The 19,708-nt window shown below is 41.0% G+C and overlaps 1 protein-coding gene across 1 annotated transcript in view; it reads left to right on the forward strand.

The window, feature by feature from the left end:
- tmtc1 (transmembrane O-mannosyltransferase targeting cadherins 1) overlaps positions 1 to 19,708 on the forward strand; it is a 59,332-nt gene that overhangs the window by 15,897 nt on the left and 23,727 nt on the right. The window contains exons 3-8 of the mRNA XM_072672958.1: positions 5,473 to 5,546; positions 5,747 to 5,923; positions 17,804 to 17,885; positions 17,974 to 18,077; positions 18,666 to 18,744; positions 19,473 to 19,583. Coding sequence (XP_072529059.1) covers positions 5,473 to 5,546; positions 5,747 to 5,923; positions 17,804 to 17,885; positions 17,974 to 18,077; positions 18,666 to 18,744; positions 19,473 to 19,583 — 627 coding nt within the window. The remainder of the gene's footprint in view (positions 1 to 5,472; positions 5,547 to 5,746; positions 5,924 to 17,803; positions 17,886 to 17,973; positions 18,078 to 18,665; positions 18,745 to 19,472; positions 19,584 to 19,708) is intronic.

Consider the following 19,708-nt stretch of genomic DNA (forward strand, 5'->3'; position numbering starts at 1 on the left):
ATCAGTTTTACACTGTAACTATGAGGCTAATATAGCTAACAAGTAGCTAATTCTATCAGTTTTACACTGTAACTATGAGGCTAATATAGCTAACAAGTAGCTAATTCTATCAGTTTTACACTGTAACTATGAGGCTAATATAGCTAACAAGTAGCTAATTCTATCAGTTTTACACTGTAACTATGAGGCTAATATAGCTAACAAGTAGCTAATTCTAGCAGTTTTACACTGTAACTATGAGGCTAATATAGCTAACAAGTAGCTAATTCTAGCAGTTTTGCACTGGAGCTATGAGGCTAATATAGCTAACAAGTAGCTAATTTTATCAGTTTTACACTGTAACTATGAGGCTAATATAGCTAACAAGTAGCTAATTATATCAGTTTTACACTGTAACTATGAGGCTAATATAGCTAACAAGTAGCTAATTATATCAGTTTTACACTGTAACTATGAGGCTAATATAGCTAACAAGTAGCTAATTATATCAGTTTTACACTGTAACTATGAGGCTAATATAGCTAACAAGTAGCTAATTCTATCAGTTTTACACTGTAACTATGAGGCTAATATAGCTAACAAGTAGCTAATTCTATCAGTTTTACACTGTAACTATGAGGCTAATATAGCTAACAAGTAGCTAATTCTATCAGTTTTGCACTGTAACTATGAGGCTAATATAGCTAACAAGTAGCTAATTCTATCAGTTTTACACTGTAACTATGAGGCTAATATAGCTAACAAGTAGCTAATTCTATCAGTTTTACACTGTAACTATGAGGCTAATATAGCTAACAAGTAGCTAATTCTATCAGTTTTACACTGTAACTATGAGGCTAATATAGCTAACAAGTAGCTAATTCTATCAGTTTTACACTGTAACTATGAGGCTAATATAGCTAACAAGTAGCTAATTCTATCAGTTTTACACTGTAACTATGAGGCTAATATAGCTAACAAGTAGCTAATTCTATCAGTTTTGCACTGGAGCTAACAAGGCTAACAAATAATGCAATCTTATAAGCCACCAGTTAACATTAATGGCACACATAAATCATCACACACACTTGCCTCAGACTGTTTGAACTGTTGAATTGTTAAGATTTTTAATTAACAATTGTTAATTTTTGCTAATCAGAAATTCAGGCTTCAGCTATTTATGAGCTTTGCGACATGTTGTTAGCTGTTTTAGCTTTGTAGCTCCAGCAACCAACGTTTACTGGCTGGTTGACTGCACTTAAGATAAGAAGAAATGGTTGAGGAATGGTTTGGGGGATGTGATGGGGTGGTGATCATCCAACACCCTGACCTCACTAACACTCCTGTATCTGAATGTAGTCAAACCCTAAACTAGTAGAAAGTTACACCAGCAAAAGCAGAATAAACCTTTTTAATAGCCCTGATGAACAGGTGTCCAGACACTTTTGTCCATATAGTTTAGCTGTTCCTGGCGTTCTGCTACACATTGGAAGTTTTGTTGATTTTGGCCCTGTGTTTATGGCTAAGATCTGGGTGACTATTCACTTCTACCATTTGTTAGCTACATCAGTCCTCCTTGTAGCTAAATATGTAGGATTTGGACAACGCTGCTATGTCTTTACTTAACAATGGCTTGACTAAGCTTAAGCAATAGTTGAAGGGAGTTGATATTGGTGTGCTGTTGCCTTTAAAAAGGGACCACTTGTGCTGTATAGCTTAATGTAGCAGTAATGAAGCAGTGCATCACTCACAATAATGTCAACAACAACAAAAACAAACAAACATATACTTGCCTGGTAACAGTACATGCTGTAAAAAATATTATTGAAATCGGACTGTTGAAACAGATCAAATTGAAATCTGTATGACACTGATCAGGGTTGCCCAGTGTGTAGCCCAGTTTAAAGCTCACCATGCTTACCGAGAGCATTTAGCAGTGCGTCAGTATCTAATAAACTGTAAACAAAGAAGCGATTATGATTCTTTGCCACGTGCTCCAGCAGTCATGAGTCCTGCTTTATACTGATGAATGATGTCTGACGAAGGCTTTTCAGTTTCAGCCTTGGCCTTTCACAGCAGTTCTTTTTAATCATCAGCTCCTTTCTTCTCATAGACTCTGAGCATGAAATACGGTGTGTAGGCCGCTGACCTGGGTGCTCTCAAACTCACGTCACACCACCGATGAGGCTGCGTCTTCAGTTTGTGGCACCAGAAGCTAATGACTTTGAACACAAACTGTTCCCCATGGGCTTAGACGGACGCGTCGAGGTAGCGAATTTCTACTGCGGTATTGGCACCGCTGTTCTGTGATTTCGCTTTCTTCTACCTTTGAATAGCTTTTAAATTCTGAGGTGAGCTGTCAGGAATCAGAGCGACTTGCCCTCTGGAAGGACCGGTAATTGCCTTCTGCTCGGAAAAAAATAGGCTGCTGAAGGGCAGTGGCAAGGCGAACCTTACAAGGACACAGGAGCAATTCACGAAGGTGTGTGAACATTCATTGGAGGGCAGATGTTTTATAGTTTCTAGTAAAACGTGACTGGTGTATGTCTAGTTGCTTTTTGATTGAGCCGCAGTTTCTAGCAAACAAGAAAATAATAAGTAAAAAAATTAATAAATTAGGTCTCGATTCATCTTTTCTTGGCGCTTCCAGCTCCCTCATCCTGCTTCTATTAGCTGTTGGACTTGCGCCATTACCTATAACGTTAATTGCAGTAAAACGTGTCATCGTTATAGACAGTGGTGCTTATCTTTCATTGTGCGTATTTAAATTTACACCAAGCATTATCATTAGAAATGCTGTTCTTGCACTGGTAGGCTTTTATTCTTCCTGGCCTGTCTGCCAGTTCTTTGAGATTCTGGTCCATTTGGACATGATTGCATCACATAATACAACTTTCATGCTGTGAATCTCCCATTCCACCACATCCCTTCTACTGGGTTCAGATCCGGTGATTGGGAAGGCCAGTAAAATGAACCCAGTGTGAAATGACTTGCGTCATGGTGCATTATCATGCTGGAGGTAGCCTTTTGAAGACGGGTAAATTAGACCATGAAGGGATGCACATGGTCACCAACAATACTCAAGTGGGTTAAAGCATTCAAGCAATGATTCATTGGTATTTACAGGCTCAAAGTGTGCCAAGAAACCACTCCCCGAGTCATTTCTGGCTATTTCATATCAATGGTTTGTGGTTGTGTCGTATTCAAAGTGAATGCAGTCTGATGTAGGTTAATGTTGTGGACACTGATCACACAGTGCAGCCAGCTGGGCTAACTCAATATTCCAACAGGCTATTTACCGTAATGTAGAGCTATTTAGAACATAGCTAACTAGCTAGCCAGCTAGAGAACACAACACAAAAAGATCCTGGCACTGTGGGTGATGTGGGGCACCATATAAAATGCCATCCATCGCCTTCCAAACAAAGGGTTAAAAAAGTGCTACGTTTAAAACATCTACCCAAACATGCATAAGTCTGCTTTGACCATTTTGAGGAGGGAAATCTCGGTCATGACGTTCTGGTGAAGCGCACGTGTTTGGTGCTTGTGAGGCTGTCGGGTAAGATGTTAGCTTAGCCAGAGCTTTGGCTAGAGCTAGCCAAAAAGCCACGCAAGCACCCAGTGTGTCTGCTTCACCAGAGTAAGGATGGGTAAGGATGATCTGGTGTCGGTTTCCCCTCCGCAACATGGTAGGAGCAGGTATATTGACATATAGAGGAGCAACCATGCTAGTGTGGCAAATATAAAAGACTGGAGATCAGTTAGCATATTGCTATTGACATAATGCTACATGTGCTATTATGTTCAGTATTAGCAGTGCAAGCTTGGTTTTGGGTGTAGGATTCCTTTAAGGTCATGGGCTGGTGTTAGAACAGATGATGGCTACATGCAGAGCACGCAGTGTGTAAGCAGTAGTATGCAGCAGGTCTCTCTGCAGGGCTTGTGTGTGTGTGTGTGTGTGTGATGAGCTGTTGTGGAATTCAGCTTGCAGGGGGGATGGGCTTCAGAGCCCTCAGATGTTGGGAGTGGAAAGTGTATTTTCAGATCATTTAAACAGTTGTCCCTGTGGCAGAGATGATGGGGTGAAATATGGGGAAGAGGGAGGATGGAAAGAGAAAGAGTGAGAGAGAAATAAAGAATTCTTTGCATTTTGAAGAAGGGGATGGAAGTGATGAAAGGATGTGCAGAGGACAGTAAACAGTCAATGAAAATCCCTCTGTCTTTCTCCCTCTGTCCTCGGGAATGTCAATCAGATGTCTTTTAAAGTGTAATCCTCAAGGCACGCTGTGGACAAGAATACACATCCGCCTTCTCCTCTTTGACCTCTATCTCAGGCTTTGGCTGGAGGAAGCAGCTAACGCTCAGATTTATGACTGCTTTTTTACTGCTGTTTTCATCTGTCCTTCTGATGTTTTGACTACCCTTCAGCCGACCACATGTTTCCATATCTGGAGGGACACCAAACGGTTCTGAATTATTTAGCGAAGTGTGAAGAATGGTTATATTTGACAGAACAAAGACCCGCCTCTTACAGAACGTCCTTAAAACGTCCTTTTTATGTACATCATTGAATGCATGAGTATTATTATTATTTTCCTTGGTGATTATGATTTCAACTAAACGAATTCCCGATTTGTCTTCAGGGAAGTTTTTGAAACTGACAGAGCAAAGGGGCTTTTGGTTCGGTTAAGAGTTGAAGGTGCACTAGGACTGTATTTACCTTGTAGTTCAATAATTAGTTCAATACATGGACGTGACATACCGTGAGCCCTTGTTGTGGTGCCTGGGGAGACGTTGGGGGTTTGGTGCCTTGCTCAAGGGCACTTCATTCGGGCCCTGTCAGATCAGGGGCTTGAACCAAGCTTCTCTAACTATAAGGCCATGGCTGCCAATCTTGGCAATGGCAAATGTCCAGAAGGTGGCATTAAAATGCAAAGCCATGGCCACTTATTTATAATATAAATATGAAATAAAACAGTATAGTGTTGTTGATGCTGGTATTTCGTTTTCTGAGACAAATGTAAAAAAAAAATAACAGGGTTGTAAATAATGGGTGTATACAACCGCATCTGGATCCGCTTCAGGGTAGACATCAGATCATTTCAAATACTGAATAGATACTTTCTGTGGCCCCTTTAAACTCCTAGAAGTCCAGTTATATGCACTATTCAGTTATATGAATATATGTAAGCATTGGCCCTATAGTTGGGAGATTGTGAGGAACGATGCTTTTTGGCCAGGGGTTCAAGACATTAAAACCAGCTTCGGCCCTTTGGCCCTGGCACAAGTTCGGTCAAGTAACAGAAAGGGACAGCTAGCTTCACGATCAGCTGTCGCTTTACGGGGCTGCAAAAAAAGCATGTGCAAGCCTTCACCAGCAAAGACTGGTGGCAGCATCCTATTATGGGGAGACCAGGATAACTGACAGAATTGGACAAACTAAAGACCCCCCTTCAAAAAGTTTCTGATTGGTTATATTTGTGTTTGTTTCAGGTGACTGGCATCGTAGGGAGAGCAGATGTCTTGGCCAGTATGTTGTTCCTCCTGGCCTTTCTCTCCTATATTAGGTAAGAATGTCCTCCCCTCTTATCTGCTCTATTTTCCAAATCTCACAAGCATTCTGGGTTTGGCATATCCAACATTTCCAGTTATTTCTTGACAAATGGTATAAATATTATGTAGTCTGCCCTGGACAGAAATATACCCAGCAGCGAGATGCACATGGTGAGTTAGTGTCTCTGTGTGTGTGTGTGTGTTCCTTTCCCAGGAGTGTGTCAGAGTGCAGCACGGTGGACTCGTTCCCCTCAACAGTGTCTCCGTGTTCTCTAGCGCTCTCGCTGTTCCTCGGTACCTGTGCTATGCTTGTCAAAGAAACCGGCATCACAGTCTTCGGAGTTTGTGTCCTCTACGACAGCCTGGTGCTCTGTCGCAAGCCTCTCTTCTTGTATGTATATGCTGCGTGTGTTGTGTGTGTGTGTGTGTGTGTGTGTGTGTGTTTTATAACAGTCTATGTGCAGTTTGCTACCATGTGGAAGTCTAAACTGGCATAAATGGGGTGACCTGGCAAGGGGTTCAATGCTCAAAGCGGGGAGCGGCTGGGAAGCAGGTGGGTGTTCATGCTCATCAGCAGGTGCCATGCTAATGCTTCCTGCATCCCTTGCTCTCTTGCTGAGTCAGAGGCTACAGACTAATCCATTCATCACAGCCAAGTGGAATATATGAGGATATTTTGCCTAACCAGAACCTGCACTGCGGTAGTACTGTGTTAGCCAGAATACGTGCTCAACCCTTCTAGCTCCCCCATGACGTATATGCCAAGAAACAGTTCTTTGTACTAAGAGTGCAGGTGTAGTCACTTACACAGTGCCCTACATAGGTGGTCAACCCCCTTTAAAGTCACTAGGTCTATCTGGATTAGAAATGACACTACTTTTTGCTGCCTTCTTAGTTTTAAAAGACTGACTCTCAAGGGGATTTTGGTTTTATGCAAGAAAAAGTCTGTCAAAAATGATTAACTGAAAAATTCTGTTTCCATCAGTATTCAGTACAAGTAGACAGATAAGAGATTTGGAACAAGATAGGATAAGACTAAATGATATCATTTTTATGTTTATCCATCTTAATAATCACTATTGGATCAATTGTGAGAGAGCTGCATCATTCCACCCAGACACTGCCTAGACAAGACTTCTCTTTAAAACTTTTCAAACCTTACTCCATACTCCCTTTACTCCAAACATGCTGATGGTGGAGGAGGCTGTGATAATACACTTACCGCAAAAAAGAGGCAGCGATGTAAACAGCAATAGTCTGTGGGGGCATTTTTGTTCCTGCCAGTGTTTCTTCTTTGTTGTGTCCATATGGCAGTGGTCGCATTTCACTTCAACCTTGGCTTCACTGCCCCCACGATTTCTAGTGGTACTGTTTAGGACTGGGCGATATGGTAAAAATACTATTTCACCATACTATTTCACGATACACAATATTTGACAGGATGCATGTATACACAGACTAAATACATCATTAGTGACAGATTCTTAAAACCTACCATTCAGATATTCCCATCACATTACTCTCCCAAACTGAGTATAGTGATTATTATTCATCTAATTAAACCAGTCTAATTACACTGTTTATAATGAAGTAGGACATGCAGTGGATCAGGGTTTTTTAATCAGTAATATCCTCAATATGCTTAGAAAAGCATTTTGTGAACCACAATAAGAACATTTATCACGATACAATAAAATGTTGTCATATTGCCCAGCCCTAGTACTGTTCCTTTATGTCCATATCCATAAGCTGAGAATCAGAGAACCTGCATAAATACAAACCAAATGAAGACTCAGTCCATATCTGTATCCATAACCTTATTTGACGCAGAGCTTGAATGGTCGGTAAGAAGGGAAATTGTAAGGAAACCCCCAAAGAGCCCAACAATTACTTTGAAGGAGCTACAGAGTTCAGTGAATAATACTCAAGTGAAGGTGCACCAGTCAGCAATTTCCATATCTCTGCATACAGCTGGTCTAAATGGTCTAAAGAGTGACTATAAAGAATCAATTACTGAGGAAAAACACTCCAAGCCACTTCTAGAGCTTTCTAGAAAGCATCAGAGTGACACTGCAAAAATGTAGGATGAGGTTTTGTGGCCAGATGAGATGAGAAAAACGTTTTTTGGTCCGATTTCAAACCACTATGTATAACACTGACCATTCCTCAAAAAACATTACCCCAGTTATAAAGTATGGGTGTGGAAGCAGCATGTTGTTGGTAGGGATGCACAATCCAGCCTTTTCATTTCCAAAACATAAGCTTTGCATATCAGTCGATACCCAATACCAGTCCGATACCATTGCTGAATTAATAAACCATATACCTCACCATGTGGGAGAGACTTAAGGCATCAGGATTGACTTAAACATTACTTTATATAATAGAACAAATTAACACAGATATAAATGTACTAAATTGCCATTTGTCATTTATTTATTTGCACATTTAGTGCAGTCTTACACCACCAAACTAAAGTGAAAGGATCAGATCCATGGATCGGCCTAATTATCTAATACCCGATCCAGCTAATTTTTTGTTAATATTGGGACCGATATCCCATCTTAATATTGGATGGGTGCATCCCTAGATGTTGGTGTGTTTGTCCTCAAGACCAACCTCCTAGAATATTTAAACACTTTTTTTTGTATGTACTGATGTATCTGAGCACTAACATTGCAGCCGACCTGCTGCACTGATTATCAGCGTCCACAGTAACTTATTATGTATACCAGTATGGCTTCCCCATAAACAGCTAATTTCATATGGAATTAGCAAGAAACCACAGTGTCTGAGGACTAAGTTGGGGAAACTTGTAGTTCACGTTTGCAGTACCCTTCTCAAGTAACCCCTTATCAGCATGACAAGTAACCTGGAAATTCCAGAGAGAAGCCTGCTTATACTAGAGACAATAAACCTGCTTGTGTTACTGTTCTCAAATTAGTAGACTGGCTTTGGGCTTGGTATAGTTTGATAGTTTTTTCTGTAAGTTTATTATGTATAAATTTGAACAGCCAAAAAAACGCATCTTGGTCAAAATAACATGGCTAAAACATCCTGTATAATAAAGTATTATTATTGTTGGTGAAGCGTATCAGCACTGTCATGCAAAAACCTTGTATCTCCTTCTGTAAACTTTACAGAAGGAAAGAAAATTCTTGGCTTTCAGTGGAAGTCAGTGTAAAACTACTTTATTTCAGGTCATCTTGCAGCATTTCTGTTGATCCATGAAATCTTTACACAATGTAAAGAACAGCTGCAAGCTTCGTATTATGTGACAGTGACAATACATAGTTTATTTTTTTTAAGGAAGTTATATCATTTACGTTAATCAGTGCATTGATAAATTCAATCTATTTTTACCTAATAATTGACAGCAGCAGTGCTGCTGCACATTGCCCTCTTTGTCTGTCTGGAGTGAACTGGACTGGACTGGAATGTTTATGAAGAATTCCACAGAGGAGCTTAGCAGAGTGATGGGCCATATGCTTTCAATCCTACTCCTGCCTGGGAGAAGCTATGAATTACCACCCGCTCTCCATCAAACTGAAAGCCGGACAGTAAGCCAGAGAGAGGCAGGGCGAGAAAGAAAGAGAGAGACAGGGCGAGGGAGGGAGAGAGAGGGGAAGAAAAGGTGAAAACGGGGGAGTTTAACTTTAAGAACAATGAGGGAGTTTATTTTTTGCGGACTGAATGTTCACTGTGTCTAAAGACAACAATCAGATTGGTTACACTGTGAGCCCCCCTGTAGGGTGGGGGTGTGCTGGGCTGTGTTCTTTCACTGTGAAACCAAAACAGATCGGTTTGTGCTCAGATAACTTTGTTGTGGAAAAGATGTTGACGCTGTCTTTGTCAGTTATATTAATAATCGATTAATCTAACGATTAAATTGACGCTGCATAGTCAGACTGGAAAAAAGGATATATTATTACAAATACAGTTAGAACGGACCAGTAGCACACTGCGTGTATCCTGTGCATTGTACAAAATGCTTTGTGAAAATGAATAAATAAGAAAGACTATAAAAAAAAACTAAATAAGACACATTCAGATCTCAAATCTCTGTCCATTTACTTAATTTAACATATTGGTGGGGAACATTTTCGGTACGTTAAAACCTGAGATCACCATCTGAAGTGAAAGAACCATGACTGATTAGGCAGAATATTACTACTGGACTTTTCACAAATAGTGCATAGTCTTATGTAGTTCCCACAAGCAGTGTCGTAACCACTCCTCCAACGTTACATAGTGTAGTAGCAGCATTCTGAGCCCGGAGTGGGAATGACCGAGACGCCATTCTCCCTATTACAAAAGGGTGTACCGTCAACATGATTTTAAGGCTCTAATTTTAAAGCAACAGTATGGAAAATTGGCATTTCTTTCTCCTAGGCTCCCCCTACAGCCAGGAAGTGTAATTTGTGCTTTGAGCCAACCCGGAAGGACACTTTTTTTTCCTGATGGAGCTGAGATATAGAGAACAGTCACTGAAAGTGAAAGAAGCATGTGGACTGACGTGGTAGAGTAGCATTACATGATTTTACACGAATATGACATGGCTTATTAAGCTTTACACGGTTCTCATGAGTGTATCCTGCCCGCCTTACCAGAGTTACATAGTGCTGAGTTCAGAGTAGCAATGACAGAGACACTGTTCTCACTATTACAAATCAGAGAGGAGCATCATCATGATTTTAAAGCTGTTATTTTAAGGTAGAAATGCTACATACTGTTGCTTTAAGACAATTTTGCTGCATACTGCTGCTTTAAGTTCAGCATATACATGAAAATTGTGCTCTAAAATGTTCCCTGCAGAGAATTTGTTCACTTATTTTCATATAGGAAATCGACAAAATGTTTCATTTGAACAGAGGTGTCCACATTTTTGCACACCATTGTAAATGAGTGTGTTCATTAGGCTCGGTTTGTGTAAGAGAGACACATTGGAGATTGATATAATCAATATCAGTCACTATCATCACAACCCGCTAATTATTATGGCTGATTCATTGCGAAACCTTTAATCAGGAAGTCATATTTAATAGGGCATTCTCACTGCAGCAAGCACAGAACTTAATAAAGAGGAATTCGCATTAGATTCTCTATCGCATTTGCGTTTGATAGCAGCCCTGAGGAAGTGTTGCGACTTCTTCCAGAGCCTCATGCACAATACTGTAGCAGGATAAAGTAGCTCATTGTGTTACTTTCTACACGCTGTTATCCCACTCGTTTAAGAAAGACTAATAACACTTTCACTAGTCAGAACAAGCCTTATGAGGCAATTTTGACCAAAATGTCTAAGCTGTCCTTAAAGCAAGTCTCATTAGGTGCTTTGATGTTCTTGGGCCCGATTGGCTGGTAGCAGGCAAATTACAGCAACAAATGAGGCGGCCAAAGATCAGCAGACAGCTCACTGATAGAGAATGCACAAAGCAATCTCCCAATTACGCCTCGCCTGCTCCCTGCCGCCGCGCCCATAATTGGCAAACAAAGACAGTCAATCAGGCGAAACAAACAAGCACCTCACTCCTTCACTGCACCCCCTCAGCTCCAGCCACTCATTATCTCCCACTCTCATTTTCTCTCTCTTTCTCTCTCTCTCTTTCTCTCTCTCTCAAAATCATTTACTTCTATTACGTTCCCAGATACTTAACATGTGACACGTCTTCAGACGAATTCAGGTCCAAGCGAGTGTAAGGCTTAGTGGAGTGTGACATGGTGATTCGCAGGGATGCGCAGGTTCTCTTTAGAGGAAAGGGATGGAGTTAGAGACGCAGCAAAGCGACATGCTCCAGCAGCTTCATTCTGCTTGCAAACACTCTTTCTATTTTCATCTGTTCACACACACAAGCACAAAAACGAGTGTGTGGCTACTGTAGTAGCAGACATGCCATGGCGCATTTTTTCCCGCACACTGCATGCACATTTATACACTTTATGTACATATGTATGCAAATATGCACCATATGGACAAAAGTATTGGGACACTTGCTCATTCATTGTTTCTGAGTCTCTACTGTCCATTAGATTTTGGAGCATTGCATGATCGCATTCAGTGACAGTGACAAGCACCATCATTCCAGAGAACACAGTCCGACAGCTCAATGCTCTATACCCCTATAGCCCATGACTGCCATTAGGCATGGTGCCAATAGAGTCCTATTCTATTGGCATTACTGTAATACTACAATACTAGACACACTGTGTGTTTGCACATCTGTGTCAGCAATAGGTGCAACTTAAAGTAGCTGAATGCATTTATTAGAAGGAGTGTCCACAAACATTTGGTCATAGAGTGTGTATGTGTGTGTGTGTGTGTGTGTGTGTGTGTGTCTGTGTGTGTAAATATATATTAATTTTTTTTTTATGAACCAGGAGCAAAATTAGCTAGACTTTCTGAACTAATATGGTGTACAACCCTGTTTACAACCCTGTTATTTTGCCTCAAATGCTAATTCTTCTTTTTATCTGGACTCATGAATAAAGATGAGACAGTCCACAGACACGTATCATAGCCAAGCGATCCCTAGTTTAGCCTAGCTTAGAACTCTAATAAGAACAGAATAAAAAACAAACATATTTTCTTAGTAATTATTCCCAGGCCTTACCCGATAATGTTACTGTCCTCGCTGTGTCCTCTTGGTGTTGGGACAGTGTGCAGAGAGGTGGCTGAAATTTTAGCCAGCTAGCTGGGCTAGCTTTTTTTAGCCTTTTCAGTCTAATCCAAGGGCTTCTGAATGCCTCCAGAGGCAATCGCATGCTGAAAACCACATCAGTGCTGGCTACGATCGGACTAGCATTAGCTTTTAGCCCTTCCAGACCCTTCAGAGGCATCCATGGTTTGTTATTTGTGATAACCACAATGGCTAATACCTACGCTCTCCAATGCAAACTATTCTCGTCTTTAAATTTATATACCCTTTAAGTCACTCAGTGATGTGCAGTGCAGACAATTAAATGCTCACATGGAAGATCAGGAGTGTTTTTCCACTTGTTATGTTCTTATTTACTGTTCTGTGGCCTCATGCTTTTTGCATGCATTTCTATGTACTTCTGTCAGGAATGAGTGACTGCTGAATTTAATCAAACTATAAGAGTTTGAAAGGATCTTGATAGTCTTGATTTGCTGTAGTCAGGTAAGGAAATGCACAGTGCTGATTCATTAACTCAGTATCATTCAAGAGTCGACACTGCGTCAATGATATATGCTCAAGCCGGATGATGTGACTGAAATATGATATTACTGTATCTGCTGAATTATGTGATGCAAGGTGAGATATGCAGCTATTGCTTCTGTTATTAAAGACAGCCCTAGATGAATAATATCAGGAAGACACTGTAGGCAGTGCGAGACTGTTAGGAGGAGCCTGTCTCCAGATCAGATGTTTTTTGGGGGTGCGGGGGGGGGGGGGGGTGCAGTGATACTAACTAAGCTTAATTTTAAGGTTTTTACTGTCATTTGAAAATGTATCATTGCAGTTATCATTTAGTGATAGGATGTGTTTTGTGCATGTTACCAAGTTTAAAGAAAGTAGTTGAGATCTTGTGAGCTAGTTCCAGATATCTCTTGGACACCTCCAGCCAGCGGATTCCCATCACCATCTCCACAGATTTAACAACCGTTAAACACTGATTTACCAAACCAGGGTCTGGATGATAGTGAAATATATAAAACCACAATTTTTGTATTCGTTTACATTTATTTTAATATTAGCATTCTACTGAGCAAATAAACGCAAATCATTAGATTTCAGATTCAGTGAATAAAAAATATTTCTTATATGTTTCATGTATTAGTGAGGCACTATGTAGGTTAGGCTGATAGATGGCCAGCTACATCTGAATAGTACTGAAGCATCCTTTACTAGATTTTGCCTTTTTCTAACTTTATGGATCCATAAGCTAATCAATTCTGCCAGGATATTTATTGCAGCCATATCTGCAGTATTGCTGTGCATCTCCTTGACTGCCTACAGCACCATTGAGATCTTTTTGAACTCTGTAAACAGCACAGTCACTCATATCTGCTAGAAGTGTACAGAAGTGCCTTCAGAATGCACAAGAACACTGATTATGAATGTAACTTTGTTACTGTGGTTATAGAAGATCTAGATGTCCACCGGGAGCAGTGCAGAAGCACTCTGATCTTCGACGTACACTTTTTATTGTCTGCACTGCTCATCTCTGAGTGACTTAAATGGTAAAAAATGTTAAAGCCTGGAATATTTTGCTTCAGAACTGTAGGTATTAGCAGCACTTCTTCAGTGAGCACCAACACATCCAAGATTCTAGGCATTTCCAAGGTATATACCACAGCAACCACCATAAATCAACTGTCTGGCTTTAGAGTAAATGAGCACTCAAGCCTGGTTGAGAGAGCCAGCAATTAGTTAAAGTAGTCATAAATCAAAAATAACAATTGTTTTGCTGCCTGCCATCATCAGCTGGAGCCTAAAGAGAGCACAATTGGCCTTGCTCTGTACCAGGAGGGTAGATGCCTCTATCTCTCCCCACATCACTTTCGTCAGATGCTGGCCGGCACAGCTGTCTACTTGCCGGTGCATCAGAGCTGGGTACCCTGCCCTTTCCTCTTTCTGAGCATGCTAGTTGCCAGTGACATTGCATCTGTGGCAATTTATAAACAGGTGGTGAAAAAATGAAGCATTTGTCAACCATCACCATCCTAGGGTCAGGAGCATTACATGTGATAGGGGAGAGTACTAAAAAGTGGGATGGGTAATTGGCTATCTAACGATCTGTAGGAAACTGGGTAAACAAATTAAAATAAAATAAAAATGATAAGAATAACATTTGTGGACAACTCTGGCATTGCTGGAAAGGGTAAAAGCTATCTCTAGGAAGTAGGAATTAGGAAGTGGCAATGCTGTTAGCTGGCAGTTATCTGTCACGTCAGTGCCTCTAGAGCTGCTGCATTGGCTTAAAGCTAACGCTATGCCAAGTGTAGCAAGTGGTAATGCAGTTATCCGTCACGTCAGTGCCTCTGAAGCGTCTGGATAGGCTTCAAGCTAATGCTAGGCCAAGTGTAGCAAGTGGAGATGCAGTTATCTGCCACGTCAGTGTCTCTGGAGCGTCTGGAAAGGCTTAAAGCTAACGCTAGACCAATCAGTGCAAATGCCAATGCTGTTATCCGGAGTGCAGATGCCATTAGAGCATCTGGAAACACTAAAAGCTGCCGCTAGCCTGACTGTTAAAAGGTTACAGTTAAATGACTGTCATGATGCTGTGACACATTCCCTGTCTGCCCTAGAGAGCATAAGCTGTGTAACTGTGTTAAAATTTCAGAAGTGCACATAAATCTTCTCTGCTCATCACGGCCCTGGAGAAGGTAACACACACATTTCCACACATGCACCCACACCCACAGCAGTGTGATTGACTGAAGGAGTAATGACTGTAGGCTGTAAGTCTTTGTGTATGGTGAGTTAGATGGAGCAGATCTGATGGGCAGGATTAATATTAAATGATTTGACTGTCTCATGTTCCCCCCGCTGTAATTCCACACCGCTGCAATATTAACGAGTATGTCTTTCGAACACACTCCTTTCTCGTTACACAGCTGCTCAGCTGAAAAAGTGATGTGCACTCTGCTGCGGTGGAAAGGCCTGAGTGCTGCTGCTTCACCGGGTCTGGTTGATATTCTCTTAAAGCTTTGATTTCCAGAAGGCTACTGAAAAACTGAAGCTCTGATGCAGGAAAATGGTTGAAGTGTTTGAGTGGTCAGTTGAGGCTCTCAGTGAATTAAATTTCAGTTTGTCTGCAGTTTGTCTGGCTCTCATGTAATGATGGGTGATATGGGAATGACTTGAATTTTTGTTTTTGAGTCTGAAGTCAGAATAATTGCTTTAGAAATGCATTGTCAACTTCTTAGCATTGACCCAGCCGGTTCGATCTACAGTGATGCCAGGAGAGCACAGTTGGCCTTGCTTTTTCCCTTTCCCCCATCACTCATGGCTCATCATTGCTCACGATTTCCATATTGTTCAAAAAAACGTATGGAAAACTGAATTTACCTTGGCATAGCTGAAGGAGAAGGAGAGTTCGGTAAATGGAAGTAACACACCATGAACCTCAAACACTGTTGTCTCTTCACTGAAAAGAAAGTCAGGCACAATTTCAGATATTAAGCTAGCCACACATAGAAGGGATAGCACAGCACTAGAAAGCCAAACTTGTAAATGCTAGGCTAAAAGGTAAATGGTGTACAATATCTTCAGCTATCTAACCGCACAGAGTGCAGAGAAGACCGTGAGAGGATAGCAACACTATCAGATAAAGTATGTGAATAGGCCAATTACACAAATTATTACAATGTTCTTTTTAGAGTGCTAAAAACAAAGCTATGCAATGTGTCAATTAGTACATCACAGGTCAGCATTTCAGCAATTTACTTAAGACAATGGGACTAAATGAAATTAGGCACTGCCAGTATTGTTGGGCTGCATCGTTGGTAGTAGATTACATGGATTCACAGATAGGCTGGACTGTGGATTAATTATCTTAGCCAAACCTCTGTTGTAAAGAATGCAATCATGAAAAAACAAATACTCTTAAAAACAATAACGCTTCACTGTGTGCTTTCAGCAATGCCACACTGTAAAACTATAAGATTCTTAAGGAACTTTTTGAACTATTTGTTTTTCTTCAGTTTGAAACTTTTCTTCTAAAAACCTTTTCATGAAGCTTCCTCAAAGCACCTTAAGAGGTTTCTCCTCAGTTTCAAATAAATTCAAGGATCTTATACTTTTAACAGTGCATAGAAGAATCACTTTTGGTTCCATAAAGAACCAAGGTTGTAATTGAGGTACGCTATATGGATGAAAGTATTGGGACACCTGCTTATTAATTTCTTTCTCTTGAAAATCAAGGGTATTAAAAGAGTTTATCCTGCTTCTGTTGAAGTAACTGTATGTACTATCCAGGAATGGCTTTGTGCTAATTTGTGGAGCATTGCAGTAAGGATTTGATTGCATTCAGTGACAAAAGTGTTAGTGAGGTCAGGATGTCGGATGATCACCACCCCACTTCATCCCCGAAAGTATTAGACAGAGCACCACCATTCCAGAGAACACACAGCTCAATGCCTGGAGGGGGGGCTTTATACCCCTCTAGCCCATGCCTGGCATTAGACATGGTGCCTATAGGTTTATGTACTGTAGTACTTCACGGCAGTACTTCTCTTCAGGGCCAAGACAAGCTGTGTGTTTGTGTGTGTTCATTTGCACATCTGTGTCAGCAATGGATGCTGCTTAAAGTAGCTGAATGCATTCATTAGCGTGGCTGTCCACAAATATGTATGTGAAGAACCTTTACATCAAGTGAACATTCTTTAGACCTTTAAAAGGGTCTTCACACTCACACATCTCAACCAAAACGAATTTGTCTATGGCATCATTTGAAAAAAGACATCTGAAGGACCTTTATTTTTTAAAATGTACGCTCAGTAAAGCTCAGTCAATCTTCCTGAGAGCCTAATGGTGTTGTCACATGGAGTTCAATTCACTAAAAAGCTTCATTGGAAAGAATATATTGAGTAAATTGGATCGAACTTCATCACGATTCTTATCTGTGTGAGTCTGAAGGAAAAATGAAGGGCAATGAGATCAGGAGAACGGGGGGGAGGGCTGTACGGTAATTTGGTGAATACTGTCTTGTCTTCTGTTGCTGTAACTGAATCCCTAGAGTATATAATGGAGTTCGTGGCAGATACACACACACACACATATACACGTGCATACAAACACACAGCCATTACGAAGAGCTCTCTCCTGCGCTTTGGTGAATCAATCAGCAGAAGTGCTGTGAATTGTGGGAGCGCTCGTCCTGCCCCTCCTCCAAGCACTCCCTCGTTCATCTCACTTCACATCTTCTGTCACAGCTGTCACGCTGTATTAATATTCACTGTAAACGCCGCACCTCACAAACAAGGCTGCGTTTATTCAATTTCGGCTTGTCTTTTTGGCGCTGGTGTGTGTGTGTATCTGTGTGCGTATGTGGTTGGTTGAGACCCCTAGCTTCACCTCTAGATTGTCTTGGAAGGGTGTGTAATCTGTGACCACAGTGTGAAACATAGTTACTGAATTAATGTGGGATGAATGAGCGTAAGAATTTAGCATAGGTAACTGTATGACAGTAATTACTGATGGATGATCTGATTGCTTCTTCCTCTCACTCAGAGCTCATTAGCTGATTAAGTCATGGATTCATCAAGTGATTAAGCAGCTGTTTTTTTTTTTTTATTGCAACGTTTCAGGCACCTGTCACGCTCCAAAGTGAAGGAGCTCATCCGAGTCTCTTGGCCTTTCATCAAGCGAGCTTGCGTGGTCTGCGTATACGTAAGTGTGTTTATCACAGTATTGCTTTGCATACTTATATAGACATGGCTTGTTCTTAGAGCTGTGCATGTGTGTGTGTTTTCTGTAGGTACTGCTGATCCTGTCTGTTCGCTTGTGGTTGATGGGTGGGTCCATGCCTTTGTTCTCAGAGCAGGACAATCCAGCGTCCTTCTCACCAGTCCTCCTCACCAGGCAAGCAATAGCACTGTACATTAACACTCATATAACGATCAGCGAGATGGTCATTTTGACAGTTTTTGAGATGTACATTATGTGGACAAAAGTGTTGGGACACCTGCTCATTCATGGTTTCTTCTGAAATCCAGAGTATTAAAAAAGATTAGTTGGAGTAACTGTCTCTACTGTCCAGGGAAAGCCTTCTACTAGACTTTGGAGCATTGCTGTGAAGAATTGATTGCATTCAGCAGCAAGAATGTTAGTGAGATCGGGATGTTGGATGATCACCACCCCACTATCATTCCAGAGAACACAGTTCCACGGCCCCACAGCTGAATGCTGGGGGCTTTATACCCCTCTAGCCCACGCCTGGCATTAGGCATGGTGCCAATAGGTTGTGTGCTCCAGAAAGTCCTGTCCTATTGACAGTACTGCTCGACAAGGACTAGACAAGCTGTGTGTATTCTGTGTCAGAAATGGGCAACTTAAAGTTGTAGCTGAATGCAGTCATTCGAAGGTGTGTCCACAAACATTTAGACATACAGTGTAGTTGAGTATCAAGGTCTTGTACATTAATATGACTCACTTCTTTCCCTTGTTTAGGTTTCTCACCTACTGTTATCTTCTGGCCTTCAATGCCTGGCTGCTGCTGGCTCCTATAGTGCTCTGCTATGACTGGCAGGTAACATTCAGTATTTCCGTCCTGTAAAAAATCTTATTAAAGAATGCTCTGTAAATTAAAGTGCAGAACACAAACTGATGGAATTTCACCACTTGCTAAAAACAGTATTTACATCCAGTGGTACATTCTGAACAGACCTGTGAAAAGGTTTGGGTACCCCTGTTTAAATGAAATGCTTTGTTAATTTTCTAATTGAAATTAAGTTTGTATTGTACACACTGCAAAAAAGAGTAACATAGCATTATGTAAAATTCCATTATGTTAAATTAAGCAAATTAATCAGTTATTGTGAATTAAAATGTTTTCCCTGTGGGGGAGGAAATCACAGAACATGCAATTTGGCCAGAGGTAACCAAAATGTTACATTATGGCAGTACATGCTGTGTGTTATATGCTGTATTTTAACCTGTATCCTAAAAAAAACATATCATATATAAAAAATCCAAATTTGAAACCTGACCATTGAAGAACATGGTGAAAGGAGGCTAACAAACCATGCAGAGAATCAGATGGATTACAGTCTGTAATTATAGGACTACAAAATGCTCCTATATGGTCAGCAGAGCTGATAAAATGGGCCAAGGTTATTCCAAACAAGATGTGGTCAGAGTATTCTACTATAGCCCCATAATGTTTCATAATAATTCTTCAAAAATGCAGTGTCCATTCTTGGGTCGTAAAAGCTACAGTCTATCATTACTGATACCTGTGATTTACTACGATTGCAGGTAGGCAGCATCCCTTTAGTGGAGTCTCTGTGGGACGCACGCAACGTCGCTGCCCTGATGCTGGCACTGGGCATGCTTGCTCTCTGTCTGCACTGCGTTACATCACTACAGGTGAGCACACACGTATGCACAGACAGCCGCTGGCTCTACACACTCAACACATTTGAGTGAATGCCTTTGCACTTTCCTCACAATCCCCACATTATGCTTCACAGTTGACATTTTTTCAGTGTATA

The sequence above is a fragment of the Salminus brasiliensis genome, chromosome 2 (genome assembly GCF_030463535.1).
Source record: "Salminus brasiliensis chromosome 2, fSalBra1.hap2, whole genome shotgun sequence".
NCBI classification, from domain to species: domain Eukaryota; kingdom Metazoa; phylum Chordata; class Actinopteri; order Characiformes; family Bryconidae; genus Salminus; species Salminus brasiliensis.